The following is a 20,732-nucleotide window of genomic DNA, read 5'->3' on the forward strand; positions in this document are numbered from 1 at the left end:
GTTCAAATATCAACAGATTGCCCAACAGACTTGGTAAAAATACAGAAAAAAAGTGCTTATATACATTTCTTTCTTTCTTTCTATCTATCTATCTCCCTACCTACTTACCTATCTACCGGTACTTCCTATCTACCTACCTACCTACCACTGTAGAGAACAAGATACAGTTTTACCCTGAGAATAATATAATTAAACAAAATAGGCATCAATCTTGTTTTCTTCCTCCTTCCTTTTAAATGCAAATGATTATTTGATAGTGAGAGAAACTGTGACCTGTTCCCTTTTTATTTTTCTTTTTTTTTTGAGATGGAGTTTTGCTTTTGTCATCCAGGCTGGAGTGCAGTGGCACGATATCGGCTCACTGCAACCTCCACCTCCTGGATTCAAGTGATTCTCAGCCTCCTGAGTAGCTGGGACTATAAGCACCTGCCACCATGCCTGGCTAATTTTTGTATTTTTAGTAGAGATGGGGTTTCACTATGTTGGTCAGGCTGGTCTCCATCTCCTGACCTCAAGTGATCCTCCGGCCTCAGCCTCACAAAGTGCTGGAATTACAGGCATGAGCCACTGCGCCCGGCAGACCTATTCCATTCTTAGTCAACTTTACAATAAAACTAACCACCATCACTTTTGGTCCTCCTACTTGGAAGAACAGATACCTGGAAAATGACAGAAAGGCCAGAAGGCATGTGGCTTATGGCATTTTCTCTTTCCCTCCTACTCCCACAATTTTCCTTTTTTCTTTATTCCTACTATGTAGTTTAGGACGCACTGAAGGTAAAGTAGATGGAAGTGTTTTACTTGCACTGGAGCTTGGTGATAAAGAGAGGAGGCCATGCCCTTTTGTTATTAATAAATGACTACAATAGACATTATTATTAAGCGCTGACTATAGGGCAGTTACTGGGCTATTTTAAATGTTTTCTCAGAGAATTAAGCAACTTCCTCAAGCTCATACACTTAGCAACTATACTTAGAGGGAGGTTTTGAACCCAGACTTTTCCCAGCCCCAGGACCATGATCTTATTCACTGTGGGCTGTACCAAGGCAGTAGCTTCTGATATTGTAACAATATGGTTCATTGACAGACACATTGTATTTTGCCTGGATTTCTCACTTAAATCTGGCAGAACAGAGTTTGAAACAAATTGTGTCAGCCCACAAGACTATAAACTCCTTAAATTCATGGACTAAATCACAGATAACTTGGTACACCCAACATCTATCAGTACCCAATAATATCGTAGGTATTTAACAAATTGTTATTAAATGAGTGAACAGTTATTTTATTCATAAATGAATTAATAAAGAGTGTGTAAATATTTTCTAAGGAATTAGAAGTTCTAGAGTTTAAAAAGTCATATCTTCTACAAATATTATTTGCCAGGGTATCAAAAAACTGCATGGGCATTCACCAAGTTCCCCAAAACCACTCTCTGAAATCTTTTGACAAAGCCAATCAAATACTAAAACACTCTTAATAAAATTCATGTTCAGTTATATAGAGCTTAGACTTGTTATAATGTAACTAGAAAACCATTATCAAATACAATTCAGGAAGACATTCTTACTATTTTGATTCAAGTAAATCAAACATTCCCAGTATCTGAAAGTAGTTAGCCACGTGAACTTGGGGAAATGAATAAATCCTTTTGCTCTTCAGTGTTCTCATCCTCCCCCAAGATAGGTTGGATGGGATGAGAACACAACTTTGACAATCTGTGAAATGCTCCCTGTTGAAGTAACATATTTGCTGCAATGAGTTGTTATGTCAACCATGGCCAGATCTTCAAAGATCCTTAGAAAACAGTAGAGGAAAGCTTTCTTCTCTAGCTCAAGTTTATCCCTAGTTGTTTGTTTTGACATTTGTTTCCACTCCAAGAGGAATGCATTTCTAGTTGTGTTAATTTTTTTCTGGTATAGATGTCACATATGTGGAAACAATATAGTTGAAACTGGGGAGTGTAGATTGATTTTTGTCTCTTTTTACTTAAGTGGCCCAAGCAACATATATATTGCTGCATTCATGCGTTTTAAAACTATTTGACATTCTTTCTTCAGATAGTCTTTCTCCATTAAACTGCCTTTTTTTTTTTTTTTTTTTTTTTTTTAATCAGAACTCTTTTTAAAGCATCGGTCTGGGACATAACCCTCAGGTAGGGGGAAGTTTAATTACAGACTCAATATGGATTTTAAATTTTGGCCACCAAGAGGTTTGGCAGGAAATGAAAAGATATCCTGCTTCCTAGGGATGCCAATCTAGGATAAAATTGAAAATAGGTGAAGTGACTGCCTATCCTGCATCTTCAAGATCACTCTCACAGCACAGAGGCTGCCCTCCTTCTCCCTCCAGAAGTCTCAAGTCTCCCTGCTCTCGGAGTGGAATCCAGTATCACACCTCAGGTGAATTAACATGAGAGAGTTCACTCTCTGAGGAAGGTTTGTGCTTTATTCCTTTTCTCTGATTAAAGAAGTTGCACATTGTTGCGGGGCAGGGTGGTGGTAAGAGACCAGTGACTGCCCCTTCCCCCGCACCCCAGACTCCTTTCATGACTATAAAACACACAACTGGGAAGCTCCGTAATAGAGGAGTGGAAGACAGATTGGGATTACAGTTTGGGAAACTTGGAATCTGATTATGCCACTAATTATCTGTGGGACTTTGGACGAATCAGTGCACTTGCCTGTAAAATAAGAGAACTGGGATAGGACTATAATTATGTAATTCTGTTTATCATGTATCAGGGAATTTGGCTCTGAGCAACTCTAACTTCCTGACAGCAGACAGTGTCTCTCAGGAGACAGTAGTACTTTTTTTTCTCCTCAGAATATTTAATTATTTTTATGGAGATATAATTCACACATCATACAATTCAGCCTTTTAAAATGTACAGTTAAGTGATTTTTAGCATACTCACAAGGTTGAGGAAGCATCACCAATTTCTAATGCCAGAATATTTTCATCAGCCTAAAAAGAAATCACATATCCAACAGCAGTCGTTCCTTATCCTCCCTCACTCCTTGCTCTGGGAAAATACTATTCTACTTTCTGTCCCTATGGCTTTGTTTATTCTGGATAGTCCATAAATGGAATCATACAATATGTGGCCTTTGTCTCTGACTTCATTCACTCAGCGTGGTATCTCCCAAGTTTGTCCATGTTGTAGTATCAGTACTTCTTTCTCTTTATGGCTGAATAATGTTCCACTGTATGGGACTAACACAATTTTTACTTATTTATCAATTGGTGGACATTTGGATTGTTCCCACTTTTTGGCTATTATGAATAATACTGTTATGAACATTTGTGTACAAATTACTTCTGTTTTGGTCAATACAATTTTCAGATTCTCTAGAACAAACTTTACAAGAGAAAAAACCTCTGGTCTTCACTGTTTTTTCTAAATACAAGACTCTGATATTCTCTCTTCTATGAAGGCATCTTAAAGGGGGTATGTTAAAACAGTATTTACCTTATTCTTTGAGTCAACCATTACTAATACATCTAGAGTCCAGTTTTGCTGTTTATGTCAGCCATATAACCTTGAGCATGTTAGTCTGCTCTCAGATTCTCATATGTAAAATTGGGATACTGATAGTTTCTGCCTTACTTGTCTTTCAAGAGTGTTTCATGTGGTTCTCAACCTTTCTAGAGCATCAGAATCCCCTTATACATTAAGGTCTCTGAAGTCAGACCAGTGGATTCTAAATGGATTATGGTCTGACCTCAGAGTCCTTAATGTATAGCTTTAGCTGAGAAATAATTCTCCTCTTTCCTTGTCTTCTTGGAGTAGACACCCAGGCTGGTAAGATTGAGAAACACAACTCCTGGAGGGCTTGTTAAAACACGGATAACCCCACTTGCAGAGATTCTAATTCTGTAAATCTGGGCCTGAGCCCAAGAATCCTTATTTCTAATAAGTTCCCAGGTGACAATGATGCTGCTGGTTCATAAACTAAATTTCGGTAACCATTGGTTCAGAGTATTTTACAAGATGGTAAGCTTTATGAAGACAGGTACTCAATTTCAATAGACATTATCATAGCATGACAGTTAAAAGCCCAGGCTTTGGACCTGGGCAGACCTAAATTTAAATGCTGCCTTGGACTTCTACAAGCTCTGGTTTTGTCTGCAGGTCATGTAACCCCTTATCTATGAACTTAGGATAATACCTCTCCCAGAGGGTTGTTCTGAGTTTAAGGGTGATAGTGCATACAAAACTGAGGTGCTGTATCTGGCATACAAATGCCCAATAACTTTTTACTCATACTATTATTATTGCAGTTGTCTCTAATTCCTAACAGGCTTCTTAAATAGACTGTTCAACAAATAGTTTATAGACTCACAAGGGCTAAATGAATTAAGGTCATTATTAAGTGGTGCTACATCACCCAACAAAGTTTCTTCATTCAGGTGAAATATCTGATTAAAATCAGCAAGGGGAGTTTGCATGTGGAGAGGAATGGATGATTATGGTACAAAATGGAGTCTGTGCTGCAGCATATTCCAGTACAGTAACATTAAGGGTTTTTATGTGCTATTTTCTTTATGCTAGTTGTTGTTGTTGTAAAACGCATTTAAAAAATCATCATTTTGAACCACTGGATCCTACTCTTTTTGGAACCCTATCCTCTTACAACTTGATAAATTTCTGGAAGTACCATTATAGACACCTCCTCAGCTCTCTCCCACTGCCAGGCCCCCAGATGGATGTCTCTAATTGGCACCTGTCCTAGCTGCCTTGCTGCCAGGAGGCAGACCCTAAATGTTCTGGTTGTCACCAACACCACTGGTTTGCTGCTGTTGCTGCTGCTGCTAATGATGATATTAACAGCAACTGATACTTAGTCCTGATATTAACTGATATTAAGAACAACTGATACTTGTCCTGTACTAAGACAGACCTTCCTGAGTGCTCTACCCACAATTGCATGTACATACACATGTGTGTATATATACACACATGCACATATATACACATACAAGCTTAACCAATTTAGGTATTTGTTTTTCATAGGTATTTATTATTGTAACACCATTGTATAGATAAGGTTCAGATGTGTTGTAAACCCTGTTCTACAACCTTCAACCACTGAAGAATGGCCAGAAACTAGTATTCTAAGAATCTAATATGGCAATATCATTGTCACCATAATCGTTATCATTGCCGTAACAGGAACTATGTCTACCTTCGAACTAAGCTATTTAACATTTAACATATACATTAACATATATTTAACATTTAACATATATATTAAATAGCTTAGTTCTAAGTTAAACATAGTTCCCACATATGGAACCTCCAACATATTTTAAATTACTCAGTGAATAATAGCTCATTAATCAGTGGGTTTGCTAAATATCGGATGCTGCACCAAGTGCAAAGAATATATGCATGTTCTCAATCCTCACAGATAGCCTAAAGAAGTAAATACAGTTATTTTGCCTGTTTTACAGATTGAAAAAAAAGAAACCCATGATCTAGGGAGATGACATACCTTCATCACACAACTCGTAAGTGGCAGACCTATCTATGTAATTTCGGAGTCCATATTCTCAACTGCCAGTTCTGCAGTGTCTCCAGCTGGTGTTTTTGGCATGGTACCAACTGCCACAGACTATTCCTGCTCCCGTCATCCTCAACCTTTAAGACAGCATCACTGATCCCACATTTAAACAGAGAATGATCACACAGGTTGACATTAGATACACATAATTGGATTTTCACTTGTCTGTTTTTTCCTCTCTTCCTAAATTGCTTCATTCAAAAGAGTTCTTCCATTTCTTTTCTAGATACAATATGTCCTACACTCTATCAGTAAGGGAGTTTTATTTCTAGTTAAGACATTCAGCATAGCCGAGCATTTTTAATGGACTCATTAACAATTTTTCTTCAGGAGAGGTCTTAAATTGAATATTTCTAGTAACTTTCAGGTGTGTGCTTGCTACTGTATGTCCATGCTTATGGGGATATAAAATCGCTGCCAGTTCCTCTAGTTACCTCAACATCTTCATTACTGATTAACACTTTCCCACTGTGAAATGGACTTCAATACTTAAATTTATGTTGAAAATAAGTTTTGCATTTGCTATTTATTATTTTTTGGGTATACTTCCCCTATTTTTTTCCTTAATTTTCATCAGTGGAGTCACTGCTTTTTAATCTAGTTATTAGCTGTCTTCTTGACTAAATCTTTCTACCATATGGGCTTTGTTTTATGGCCATGGTTATGAGAAAGCACAGAGTGAACAGGAAATCCATGCTTTGGCTTCAGTCAGCATGACTGTAAATACACTGGCAAGTCATTTGCTTAGAAAGGGAAACAACAAAATACAGGACTATGCTTTGCAGTAACTAAATGAAAACTAACACTCAGCTCTCTTTTGGTCTTAATTGAATATTTGTTACTTTTATGAGAACAGGGTAGTACTAGGTTTAATACATGGGTAGAACTGTGAATTATTTGACTGTTGCTTGTGTCTCTGTTTATTCTGGGGGGAATGTGAGAATCTTGGGAACTGAAATATTATACCTTGCTGTGCAGTGAGGTCAAGCCTTGAAATGAACTTCTGTGTGCTCCCCATCCTGGTGGGGATAAAAGGGAGGATACTTGAGAGTTGGTTATGAGCTTTAATGAAATATTCTGAATAGGTAGAAAAATGGTGCTCATTGGGTCCTACCATCAACATTAATAAATACTGGGAATTCCTCTTTTGTGTATTTGTGCTCTCAGACCTAGAATAAGCCCAAACTTTAGACAGCCTACTTCAGTCTTAGCGATGAGACTTCCTGAGCCTCAAAAGCCTTCTGAAGACCAATGAGCATTCTTTCTATGTGTTCTGATTGCAAGTTTGTATATATATATTTTTCTATCATACATTCAAGCTACATCCTGTGATTGACTATTCAATCCAGGGGTCTTCCTTGCTCCACTTTTTGTGAACACTCACCCATCTCAGAATATGTCTCCTGTGAATTATACAGGACTTTTCTCTACTACTTACCCCCAGATGCAGATATAATAACGACACAGATTTTGTGAGCAAATCAACAAATGCTTGCATTTGGAGAGGATGCACTTTCTCAAAAAGAGATAATTGCTGAAGTTGGTAAACTGCACCACAGAGATGGGACTAAATTTAGCCTCCTTGAAACCAAGATCAACTGAGAATGTATCAAGCATAAATTTTTTGCGCACATTCACGGAGTTTTTAAATGTCTTCACGCCTCTTGCTGCACATAAACATATGGAGCAGCCATTTTCTTCTTTCTTTCAAATGCTGCCAATGTGAACAGAATCAATAGCACATGGTAAAGCATATGACCTATGTGAAATTTCATATTAGTTGAATAGAATTCCAGGCTGAGCTCTAACCCTATTGGCATACATATCTTCCTCTCAAACCATGTGTACACATAGAATTGTAAATTATTGGAAGTGAACAGGACTCTAAAACCATCTGTTCAGCTCCATCATTGTACAGAAGTAAAAGCTGAATCTTAGGTAAAATGACTTGCTCAACATCTGGTTAATAATAAAACAAGCAAATGCTAAAAAGAGTAAAACTCCCTAATTGCAGGACCCAGATAATATTTATAAATATAACTACACAGTGGTTTGTGAGCATGTATTATGCAAACACATGCATACACATACATATATAGATCTATTAATACATACACAGTCAATTCTCCAATCGTCTCTGTTAAAGCTGTTTTTTCCCACCTGTTTCTTTCTAATTACTGATATGATCAAAACTAAGCTGCCTCTCTGCTATTAGCTGGTTTGGACTCCCCCACAAGTACAGGCTAAGAGCAGGACTTCCGAGCAGTTTAGTTTCTTTAGGAGGTGATACCAAGAAGCAGAAGCAAAGAAGAAAAAAATAGAAGGAGGTATTGTGGGGAACTGAGACTCAATCCAGTCGTGAACTCCTAAGAAATTATGTTAAATGTGCCTAAGAATTGACTTCCCAAAGGACAGGAGACAGAGGCATTTATCTACTGATTCTCATGCCCCCTTAGCTGAGGGCTGCCCCTAAGGATGAGGTTAACTTCCCATAGTTCTCCTTGTTTGTGACTCAGATAAAGACTTGAGGCAGAAAAATACAAAAGGGGAACAGTTCTACCCCAGCTATAGTTAAAGTCAGAAAACAGGTGAGGCGTGAGCTGGTGTGGTGGCTCATGCCTATAATCCCAGCACTTTAGGATGGCAAGGCAGGTGGATCATTCGAGGTCAAGAGTTCGAGACCAGCCTGGTCCACATGGTGAAACCCTGTCTCTATTAGAAATACAAAAATTAGCTAGGTGTGGTGGTGGGCACCTGTAATCCCAGCTCCTCAGTAGGTTGAGGCAGTAGAATCACTTGAACCCGGGAGGTGGAGGTTGCAGTGAGCCAACATTGTGCCACTGCCCTCCAGCCTGAGGGACAGAGCAAGACTCCATCTCAAAACCAAAAAACAAAAAACAATAAAAACCCAAACAAACAAACAAACAAAAAAACAGTAATAAAATAAAAATAAAATAAAAAAAGAAATGGGAGAGGCAGTGTTGCACCAAGATATAGACTTCAAGGCACATAGACCAATTTTAATACTTTAGATATTTACATCCAATTTTTAAAAACTTGTATGGATTAGCATCATAGGATGGCTAGTTCAGAGTTACCATCAAGGTGACTACAAAGCACCCTGGGGTCTATAGCACAGCTTGAAATTGGAGATCTAGTTTCTTTCTCTCATGACCGACCAGGTTGTAGCATTCATTCATTTGAAAAATATTTATTGAATTGTACTATGTGCCAGGCATCTTCCAGATCCTGGGAATACAGCAGTGAACTAAAATGACAGAAATATCTACCCAAATAAACCTTACACTCTAGTAGGGAAAGATATTTTGTATAACAAGAAGAAAGTGGCCAGGCGTGGTGGCTCACGCCTGTAATCCCAGCACTCTGGGAGTCCAAGGTGGGTGGATCACAAGGTCAGGAGATCGAGACAATCCTGACTAACATGGTAAAACTCCGTCTTTACTAAAAATACAAAAAAAATTAGCCGGGCATGGTCACACACCTGTAGTCCCAGCTACTCGGGAGGCTGAGGCAGGAGAATGGCGGGGACCCGGGAGGTGGAGCTTGCAGGAAGCCGAGATCGTGCCTCTGCACTCCAGCCTGGGTGACAGAGCGAGACTCCGTCTCACAAAAAAAAAAAAAAAAAAAAAAAAAAAAGAAGAAAGCAAAATATAGCATTATTCAGATATTGATGAGAGCTCTGAAGAAAAAACAAGCAATAAAAAGCACAGAAGATGTTGGTCAAAATAAATATTGCTGTTTTAATGTATTTACTGTGTTCAGGAAAAGTCTCACCAATTAGGTGACACTTGAGCACAGATTTAAAGAAAGTTATAAGGTGGGTCCTGGGGACATTTAAGGCAAGAGCATTCTTGACAAAAGAAAATTAGTATAAAATCCTAAGGTCTAAGAGTATGTGGTATCATTTCTTTCCTTTTTTTTTTTTTTTTTTTTTTTTTACAGAGTCTGGCTCTGTCAGCCAGGCTGGAGTGCACTGGCATGATCTCGGCTCACTGCAACCTTTGCCTCCCAGGTTCAAGTGATTCTGATGCCTCAGCCTCCCGAGTGGCTGGGATTACAGATATGCACCACCATGCCCAGCTAATTTTTGTATTTTAGTAGAGACTGGTTTTCTCCATGTTGGCCACACTGGTCTTGAACTGCTGGCCTCAAGTAGTCTTCCCACTTTGGCCTCCCAAAGTGCTGGGATTACAGCGTGAGCCACTATGCCTGGCCTTATTTTTTTAAATTATTTTTTATTTTTTATAATAAATGTACATATTTTTGAGATACATATGATAATTTAACATATTCATATAATTTGAAAAGATCAAATCAGTATAATTAGGATATCCTCAATATTTTTTTTGAAATATTTGAAAAAACCTCAAATATTTTTCTTTATGATAGAAATATTAGAATTATTCTCTTCTACCTATTTTAAAACATACAGTAGCTTATTGTAAAGCAAACATTTGAAATAAAGTCTCACAAAGTGGTGGACTAGGAACTGCATCTAGCCTGCAGAATATTTTGGTTTGCTTTATACAGGCCCTTTATTTTTACTTTTAAAACTACTTTAAATTTTATTCATTAACATTATGGAAATCCTAGAGAATTAGGAGATAATAGCTTAAGAAAAAAAAAAAAAAAAAAAAAAAAAACTGGGACACCTGTCACAAAGGATTACAACCGGGCACAAATAAATATTTTAGTGGGCATGTTTTTTTCTAGTTTTCCACAGTCACTAGCATTGCCTGTTGCACTGCACACTTTTACTTCTGTAAGAACATTTTACTCATTTGTTAGCTTCCTTGCTTTTTGGGGTAGTAGGGTTTTGTGATCTTGAGTTTAAATTGTTTAAGAATAATAATGCAACCAATTTTCATAGTGACTGAATTTTTAGAATACTGGCATCAATAGTTTTGTTTTATTTGAAAATTATTGCCAGACACTGAGTCATTTGGTAAAAAAGAACATTCGCATTGTACCATAAAGTACTAATAAATGCCCCCAAATAATTAACAAATCTTATCAGATGCATCCCTTGTAAGATTAGCCTGCTTATATATTTGGATCCTGTCTTACTTGGGGGAAAAAAGATCAAAAAAAGCACATGTGAGATACATTAACTATGGTAAATATAACAGGTGTAAATATATTCCTTGCCAAAAACTCACCAAGAAACCTCAGACTAAAGATGTACAGAAAAGTTATGGCTGATACACAAAAGGAAAAGAATGAGCAGTTTTTTGTTTTGTTTTTGTTTTTGTTTTTTGTTTTTGGTGAGATGGAGTTTCACTCTTGTTGCCCAGGCTGGAGCGCAGTGGCATGATCTCAGCTCACTGCAACATCTGCCTCCTGGGTTCAAGTGATTCTCCTGCCTTAGCGTTTTAATAGCTGGGATTACAGGCATGCACCACCACACCCGGCTAATTTTATATTTTTAGTAGAGATGGGGTTTCTTCGTGTTGGTCAGACTGGTCTCTAACTTCCGACCTCAGGTGATCTGCCCGCCTCGGCCTCCCAAAGTGCTGGGGTTACAGGCATGAGCCACCATGCCTTGCCTAAAACAGTTTAAACAATCAAAATTCAGAGAGTGGAGTGCTATGTAAATTAATGAAATCAAGACAAATAGCAAGAAAACAAAAACATTAATTAAAGCTTGACTTTACCTACACTGAAGAAGGCATATGGTAAGGGAATATTAATGCAATGTAAAACAGGTCACAAAAAAGTCTCACAAAAACAATCAATACACTGATTCTCTATAAAAAGCTAAGTGAATAAAAAAGATACAGTCACACACACACCTTAGGTGAGAATTCCCCCAAGTTTTTCAAAACAATACTGAAGAGAATAGTGGCTTCCTTGATTTTCAACCCTTTCATATCTTAATATTTACTTAGCACATTGGGTTAAATAAACATTTTGCTGTAGCCAAATACAAGAAATCAATTCACTGCTTTATGGCTTAAAGAGTACATTTATACCAGAGTCATTATGAGAAGTTAAAACTCGAAAGTGTTAGTCAAATCCCTTAGGAGGGTCAAGGTCCCAGAGAAAAACAACTGAGGTATTAGAGCCTGGGCATACTGCTGGGAGGAAAATGAAGGTTCTGACCAGATGAGGGAGATAAATAATATTACTAAGAGGGATGCCAAGATGTTCATAATCATGCAGTGGGGAAGATGTGAACTCAACTAAGGCAAGAAGTTTGAAACACGAAGGTAGACTATTCAAAGATGTATACGTAAATGACGGTTTACATTTAGAAAAACATAGGAAGAATGAAAACAAAAATCTCAAAACTGAATCTGCAACCATAAACTTGCCAAATCCGCAAGACAACTAAAAGACCGTACACTATGAACAGGCAAGACTATAGTCTGCTTGAGTTTAAATCTCAGCTCCACCACTTACTGGCTTTGTGAATTTGGGTGAGTTTCTTAACTTCTTGATGGTTCAGTAATAATATTAATATTCATAGTTAATACAGTAAAATAAATGATAAATGCTTACTTCTTAAGGGTCGTAGGAGAAAGAAATGAGATAAAGGACACCAAGTGCTTAGCGTAGTGCCTAGCATTGAATAAGTGATCCATACATGTTAGTACTACCATTATTATTTTTGATTTTATAACAATTGCAAATAATCTACTATAACAAGTTGTCAGAAGTTACAGGACTCAGTTAATACAGCTCTAAGAAAGCAGTAGCATGTCTGTTTTGATCAGGATTATATTCCCAGATCCCAGTACAGGGCTGGCTTGTTACAAGGTACTCAGTAATGTTATTTGAGTGAATGCATAAATCAAAGTAATGGTGATCCAAAAGTCATTTTTGCTTCATGTTGTAAAAATGCAAATATATTCAGGTGTCCCTCTTGGACTTGACACTCTGAATAACAAAACAAGTCAAGCAGACTCATTTCAAAGGGGCCTGGAATGATACACAGCAGCCCAAGCTGGAAACCAATTCCCGGCGCATAGCTGGACTTCTGATGCATCAGCACTTGAATTATGTATGTCAACTGTTAGACTCACATCTTCCAGAAAATGGAGAAAGCAATACATAGTATGTGTGAAGTTTTCTTTCTTTCTTTTATTGTCTTTTTTTGTTCTGTTCTTTGAGACTGAGCCTTACTCTGTTGCCCAGGCTGGAGTGTGCCTATGGCGTGATCTCGGCTCACTGTAACCTCTGCCTTGTGGGTTCAAAACAATTCTCTTGCCTCAGCTCCCCAAGTAGCTGGGATTACAGGCATGTGCCACTGCACCAGCTAATTTTGTATTTTTAGTAGAGATGAGGTTTCACCATGCTACTCAGGCTGGTCTCGAACTGTTGCTCAGGCTGGTCTTGAACTCCTGACCTTGGGTGATCCACCTACCCCAGCCTCCCAACGTGCTGGGATTAATGGCGTGAGCCACCGTGCCCAGCCATATTTGAACTCTTCAAATCCCTTTTCTAGTAGGTGGCTATGAGTATATGGTAAAATCCTCCTATGTTTTGCTTTCTAGTTCCTACTAAACTGTAGTACATTGAAATGAAAAAGAGAGTCAGTATCAGAAGATGGAGTGATATCAACAAAGACACTGAAAGAGCTATCCAGATACATGTCCATCCACTGAAATGAAAGTAGGCAATACTCCAGACTATATTATCGGTTTTATTGCCCAATATCTCTGTGCAATTGGGCACTGGGATGAGCAAAAATAACGACTTTCAAACTAAATAATGGCTCAAACGACTCCAAAACGACCATATAGACAGGTGAAACATCAGTGTGTATCTCTGGATACAACACCATGAAAACAGTCACTAAAAGACCATCAAGAAGGTATATTCAACAGTATCAGCAAATGCTAGTCATAGTAGCATACACTCTTGCAATTTCATCATTGCCATCTAAAGTGAAGGCCCACTTTTGAATTAGTGTGAAATACAGTGGCATTTCTAAATTAAAAAGTTTTAAAATGACACTCTACCTGCAAGGCACAACATGAATGATTGCAGTATCAGCAGTTCCCATGGTAACCTCATCTTCAGTTTCCGAGGTCAAAGGGAGTTTCAAGTCCAATAACAAGTGAATAGAATCGCTGCTTCTTTTAAGTTTTGTATAACCTTTAATCTGTGGGAAAGAAGAGACATTACAATGAGATTTGGGAATATTTCTCTTTGTGGCCTCTGCGAGTTTATCTTTACTCGAATATCAATAAAACTCACTTGTGGGAAAGTACCATTGGAGGGGAAGAAAGGAACATGTTAAATTATGAATACGAAGCAAATAAGTCTCCTATTCTTTTCTTGCAAATAATAATTGGGTAGGAATTGGAGCTGAGGAGTCCCTGCGGCTTTTGAGTGAAGACAAGAACAGTTTCTGATTAGGCATGAACCAACCTGAAGGCAGGGGAATGCACTATGCTTTGCAAGGTCCCTCTGTGTCCAGACCCTGTTCTTATTTATTTTCCAATTAGTAAAAAAACATGCAAATACAGAACTGCCACAGAACAAGATAGGCTTAACACTGGTGGACCGCAGGTAGAAATTCCCAGTTTTTCCAATGGCGTTATATCGTGTGGGAAAATTGTGACTACCCCATTAATTCAAACATTTTTTTCCCCTTTTCCCCATGTTTCACTTCTAACATGCCACAGTAATATGCAGCTCCAGTGCCTAATGAGAGAAATCCAACCAGCTATCAGTAGCAGCCTACTAGGTTCATTTGGATATATCCAGAACATGATTAGGAACACGAATACTTCTGTTAGCCAAGAATACTGAATTAGGAGAATTCTGCAGTAAAGAGAGGCTACTCATTACCTTTACCAAAAGCTACAAATTTAAGTAACTGAGTGAAGCTGTGGGCAGACACTGTTATTCTGGGGAATGGAGGCATGTCCTTGCTTAAGGGAACAGGTGCCCCTCAGCTCAAGCAGATGGGTAACAGATTCAGGGTTGCAGGGGCATCTACAACTTTTCAAAGAAAAGTTGAAAATATTACTGTATTTTGAAAATCAGGAGATTTTCAAAAGTTTTAAGTATTGAAAAGTATTTAAGTTTTAAGTATTGAAAATTAGTTTAAAATACTTTTTAAGGCCAGGTGCAGTAGTTCACACCTGTAATCCCAGAATTTTGGAAGGCCAAGATGGGAGGATCACTTGAGGCCAGGAGTTCAAGACAGCCTGGGCAACATAGCGAGACTCGCACCTTTACAGAAAATTTTTAAAAATCTGTCTGGCATGGTGATGCATGCCGATAGTCCCTGCTACTCAGGAAGCTAAGACAGGAGGATTGCTTCAACCCAGGAGTTCAAGGCTGCAGTGAGCCATAATCACTCCACTGCATTCCAGCCTGGGCAACAGAGGGAGATTCTGTCTCAAGAGAAAAAAAAAAAATAAATAAATAACATTGCATGATTCAAGTAAAGTCAAATTTCCCTCTGGTGCTGAAGGATTGCAACATGAAGTTAGTAAAACAGAACTCTCAACTGTGGTTCCTCTCTTCTACTCACCCCTTCTCCCACCCATCCTGCCAGTCTGCCATGTGTGAATGTATATATGAAGCATCTCCTGCTTGCCAGATGCAAGGAGAAGCACTGGGCACATCAAGAGGAACAAGACACCATCTCTATTCTCTACAGTCTCTTTATCCAGTAGGGGCTGTTACCCACAATTTCATATAATTGCAATATGATATCCCGTTATCAAGGAAGGAGGAAACTTTTTGTTTGGGAATCTCCATAAAGTGAGCTTCCCTTGGGATCTGAAAGATGAGCAGGGTGCTACCAACTCATCAGTTAATCAAATAAACCCGAAATCTAGGGAACCAGGAGACCTGCATTCTATTTACAACTCTGGCAGGAACTCATTATGTGGTCCTGGGTAGACCACCCCATCCGGCTTCTCTCTGAATCTTGTTTAAAGGGAAACCGCCTGGTTAAGTAAATGAAACTTCTTTGAAAACTCTACAGCACCCTACATTGCCAGATATTACTGTGGTCTCAATTTGTTATTTTAGCTTTCATTTAAAAAATATATTACATTTATATTGTTTTTAAATTGACAAATAATAATTGTATATAGTTATGGTATACAATGTGATGTTTTGATACATCACTGTGGGATCCCCAGTATTTTCAAGCTGAAAGTAACCTGGAGTTTCTCATCTTACTCCCACTTATAAGAAAAACATTGTGAACAAACACAGGCTTACATGAAAACATGGGCCAATACAAGCTACTTAATAATGGGTTCTTAGAGTTAATTTAAACCATGTGATCACTGCAAAGCCTGTATGTTTACCAGGGAGCTAACAGAAAATGAACAACCATCATTAGAGAACTTGCCTTTCTTTTGTGCCCTTAAATAGCTTAGTTTCTGATAAAGCTGGACTTAATATATTGTGAAGACAAAAGGGACTCTTAACTTCTGCTCTGCTGATGTGGCAGAAAGCCGGCAGTATCTCTAATTGGATATGTTCAGATACTCTTCTGACATGCATGGTGATTAGGCCATTTTAGATAAACAGGATGCGCTGATCAATGAAAACTATTAATGTCTTAAGCAAATGATCAGGGTATTAATAATTAATTTTGTGAGAGAAATGTCATCTCGGACCTCGGGATTGATCTACAATGTTAAGCGGTTTCTTGAAGCAATTAAAATTAGCTTAGGAAATGTATCCAATTACATGATAAAGATTTAGTTCATGATATGATACTATTTACAGTGCATGTTCTATTAAGGGCTGTAGGTTTTTAAGGATGAAGAATTTCAAGAATCCTATTGGCATTTATTTACATTCAGGTAGGTAAGGTTCACCTTCGCTAATCAGAAATAATGGGGTCGTGGACAGTAATTTGTCAGTGGGTAGCGGTAACCAAAGCATCAGGTTTTCTGAAGGGAGCTGAAGATTCGTGAATCTCATGTGGGACTGTGGTGCAGGATACAAAGTTTCATAATTTCAATTTTTCTGTCAGAGCCAGAAAGAAAGCTGCAGGATGAGCCAAGAGTTATGGTGGCAACAGATCTCCCCTGCAGCTTTGAGCTCTCTCTGGCTTATCCAACGGTGGCTGTAGCAAAGGTAGTGTAGTCAGCACTCATTTTGAGATCCTGCCCAAGAGTGAGACTCGTAAATCCTAAGAAGGAAGCCACACAATAAAACAGGACTTGGTTGCTTTCTCTCACTGAGCCAGCAGGAGATGAATAACTAAGAATTGTACAAGGTATTTTTTTTTCCATGTTCTTGCACAGAACAAAACTTCCCTCAACCCTTCAAACAATTTTCATGCTAACAGTCATACCGAAGACCTCAGCACAAAGTGCTGAAAACAAAAGCATGAATCAGTTTTCCCTTAAGAGTCCTGGTTTCCAAGAATCTATATGCAGGGCCTGGTCACGTATTTGTCTATTCTGGACACTCTGCTGAATTAAAATGTTGCTGGTATCCAAACAGTACTAATTCAGCTCACACAAAAAAGTAATTGTGTTTACCATGTGGCAGAGACAGTGCTAGTTGGGTATGCAGAGGTTAGGGAGGCATGGGTCTTGTCCTCAAAGAGCTCACAGTTTACTTGGCGAGAGGTGCTAATAAGCCAGTAATTATAATTTGGTGCAACGTGTGTAGTAAGTCTATTAAGAACAAGATGCTAAGGAAGCAAAAGATTATCATTGAACTGAACTGGGAGGTAGGGTAGGGCAGGAGTTTCAAGAAAGCTCCTCAAAGGGGCTACCAGTTTGAACTGATTCTTAAAGGATAAATAAGAGGGAGGAAGGCCATTCTGAGCCAAGTGACAGGGAAAACAAACTGGCAAGAAGCTGTGAGAACCTTCAAGTTATAGCAGTGCAAGATAATGAAAAGCGTAGTCTGCCGAATCTAACTTGTGCTCTATTCCTAGACTTCACATTCTCCAGCTGTGTGGTCCATCTATAAAATAGCAGCCATATATATATATAAAGCTGCAGGATGAGCCATATATATATGCCAAATCTATGGTGAGGATTAGTGAGAATGCAGGAAAAGCACTGAGCTTGGGTACTGGCACAAAGTTGAAATGTGATAGCTATCCTTGTTAAAGACAGCACAGCACAGGCTGAGGGGGAAAGAGGCTGGAAGGTAAATCACGAGCCTGGTCTCCAATCATCTTTGAACGTATAGTAAAGATTCTGGACTTGAGGCCGGGTACGGTGGCTCATGCCTGTAATCCTAGCACTTTGGGAGGCTGAGGTGGGTGGATCATGAGGTCATGAGATCAAGACCATCCTGGCTAACATGGTGAAACCCCACCTCTGGTAAAAATATAAAAAATTAGCTGGGTGTGATGGCATGTGCCTGTAGTCCCAGCTACTCAGGAGTCTGAGGTAGAAGAATGGCTTGAACCCAGGAGGAGGAGGTTGCAGTGAACCAAGATTGTGCCACTGCGCTCCATCCTGGGCAACAGAGCGAGACTCCGTCTCAAAAAAAAAAAAAGAAAAAAAAATTCTATACTTATTCACAGTTATGCTATCACAAAAGACTTCTGAGTTAACACTAGTGAAACATAGCTACCTGACAAAGTCTCAGCTCTGAAACCTGTGCTATCCTTTACATTATGAATATTACAGATTCTACACCTTGGTTTACTGGCACCTGGCTTCACCTCTGCAGAAGGACAACATGAAAAGCCAAGTTAGAGAAGGGAGTCACCATCAGGATGTTACATCACACTTTAAAAGACACAATACTTTAAGAAGAGTTCATTAGCTTTAGAAATGAGTTCAGTATTTGAAGTATGAAGACATAGATTTAAATACCGGCTCTATTGTTTTCTAGATATTTAACCTTGGACAAGTTTCATAGCCTTTCATATTCTAATTTCCAAGGATGTAATTTTATAGAAGATGATGCCTGACTCCCAGCTATGTTATAAGGATTAAAGGAGAAGTGAATGTAAGATCACATGGTAGGTCCACAAGAGATGTTAGCTACCTTCTGCAGAAGTAGGGTCAGGTAAGGTACACAGTTGCTCCCCATTTGAAAAGACTTTCCACTTATGGTTATTCTAACCATAAATATAGTGATTACATTAGGCAGAAATCCTCTGAAATAAAAGCCAGGTAGCTAATGTATCACTATTTCACTTACTGAAGGATCTCTTCCATAGCCTGAGAGTCCACAGTTACACAGATTAATTTGGAAAAGTCTTCCATTGAAATTTCTTAAAGTATATGGCCACTACGGATTTCTCAAAATATACTTTCCCCTTATAGAAAACCTTATTCTACTTTGATGTTGGACCTTTCTATGTTACTACTGAGAAGACCCTCTTCAAAAAACGGAAGTAATCTCAATAATCACAGTGATATTGCAAAAAATCACTGGGATAAGATTCAGAATAACTGGGTTCCAGGCTCAGTTCTGTTATTTGCTTGCTGGACAAGTTTCTTAATGAATAGAAGAGGGGACTGTGCCAGATTGTTTTTAAGGATTCTTGAAACTGTGAATTACATTATTCTATAAGAAAACGGTTATATATGCCAAAGATACTTAATTAGTTAAATGAAGTAGTGACTACACCTTTGTCACCCCCAGAGACATTTGAGGCTTGTAACAATTTTTCGGATTATATCGTCTTCCCATTCATTAAAGTTGTTTTAGATATATTGCTTTTAAATTCGATGTATTATACTGTTACTGAAAATTTAATCCCAAGCCACAAGTCCATATTCACTATCCACAGCATTCACTAAGTAATCACTAATTGTAATTTTGTAAGTTTTATTTAGTATTTACTTGTATTAAGGGAATGCTTGAACAAAGCTTAAATATTAGCTGTTAATCCCCTGAGGGAAATATTGTCCAGGGGCAACAAACTGCCTTTCTGGTAAGTAGTTCAATAATGATAATTTGAGAAAAATAACACACTTATACTACTATTTCTTGATTTTGTCTTATGTATTAAGTTATTTTATGAATGATGATATTCAACTTTCTTAATCACTCCCAATGACAGGCCTACAAAAACACAAATATACCTTGTTTTACTGTTGTCTAAACTTAGTTATAGCACATATTTGGTTGTTAGCTGAGCTGCAGAATATACTGCTTTTATTTTTTTTTATAGTACTTGTTTTTTTCTGAGTTAATAATTTCCTCTTTAATAACAGGTTTCAAAGTATATACCACAAGTTCACCCTAAACATTCTATCATAGCTAATACTTTCAATATTTTCAAACACACCTCATAGTCCATCCGTTTTAATAAGTATTATTTATTTGGACATATAGATATTTAACACTTGAACAATTCAGCTGAAAAACAGACATGAATGGTTCTAGTCTTCTAACATTGTTTGGTTAAAAACAGAAGAGCCACGTATTCAAAGCTATGATTTTTTTTCACGATTTTCCATACATATGAAGCTTATGTATTTGTGAGAGTGTACAGTACAATCTAGTCAATCAGCAACATAAAAGTGTATGAGATTAAACTGGTAAACAATGTTGGAGGTAATGTAATGGTAGAATATAGTACAAAACAACTGGCAAAATGATAAATAATAGATATCATTTACAGAGCATTTACTACATAGCAGTCTCTGTATTATGTATATAATCTTTAAAACAACCTTGAAGGTAGACTACAATATTATTTTCATTTTATAGGTTAACTAAGTTAGAGTTAATAAGTAATAGATAGAACTTCCTCTTATTTTCCCTCCTAAGTTTATTGTATATTTTATACACTGACACGCATTCTTTTTATTTATAGTTTGATGAGATTTCAAAAACTTATACAGTCATAGAACCACCATCACCATCATGATGTAGAATATTTCTATCACTCCCAAAATGAACCTTTAGAATGCTTATAACCTATTGATGGAATGTAAATTAGTTCAGCGACTATGGAAAGCAGTTTGGAGATGTCTTAAAGAACTTAAAACAGAACTACCATTTGACCCAGAAATCTCATTACTGGGTATATACACAGAGAAAAATAAATTGGGCTGGGCACAGTGGCTTACACCTATAATCCCAGCACTTTGGGAAGCTGAGGCAGGAGGAATGTTTCAGTCCAGGACTTTGAGACCAGCCCGGGCAACACAGGGATATCATCTCTACAAAAAATTTTAAAAGTTAGCCAGGCACGGTGGCTCCTGCCTGTAGTCCCAGTTACTTGCGAG

General features: G+C 38.0%; 1 protein-coding gene across 1 annotated transcript in view; it reads right to left on the bottom strand.

The window, feature by feature from the left end:
* The window catches only part of CNTN4 (contactin 4), an 891,247-nt gene that overhangs the window by 484,231 nt on the left and 386,284 nt on the right, over positions 1–20,732 (bottom strand). The window contains exon 3 of the mRNA XM_031662718.1: positions 13,554–13,696. Within this exon, the coding sequence (XP_031518578.1) occupies positions 13,554–13,608 (55 nt within the window). The 5' untranslated portion in view covers positions 13,609–13,696. The remainder of the gene's footprint in view (positions 1–13,553; positions 13,697–20,732) is intronic.

The sequence above is a fragment of the Papio anubis genome, chromosome 2 (genome assembly GCF_008728515.1).
Source record: "Papio anubis isolate 15944 chromosome 2, Panubis1.0, whole genome shotgun sequence".
Classification (NCBI taxonomy): domain Eukaryota; kingdom Metazoa; phylum Chordata; class Mammalia; order Primates; family Cercopithecidae; genus Papio; species Papio anubis.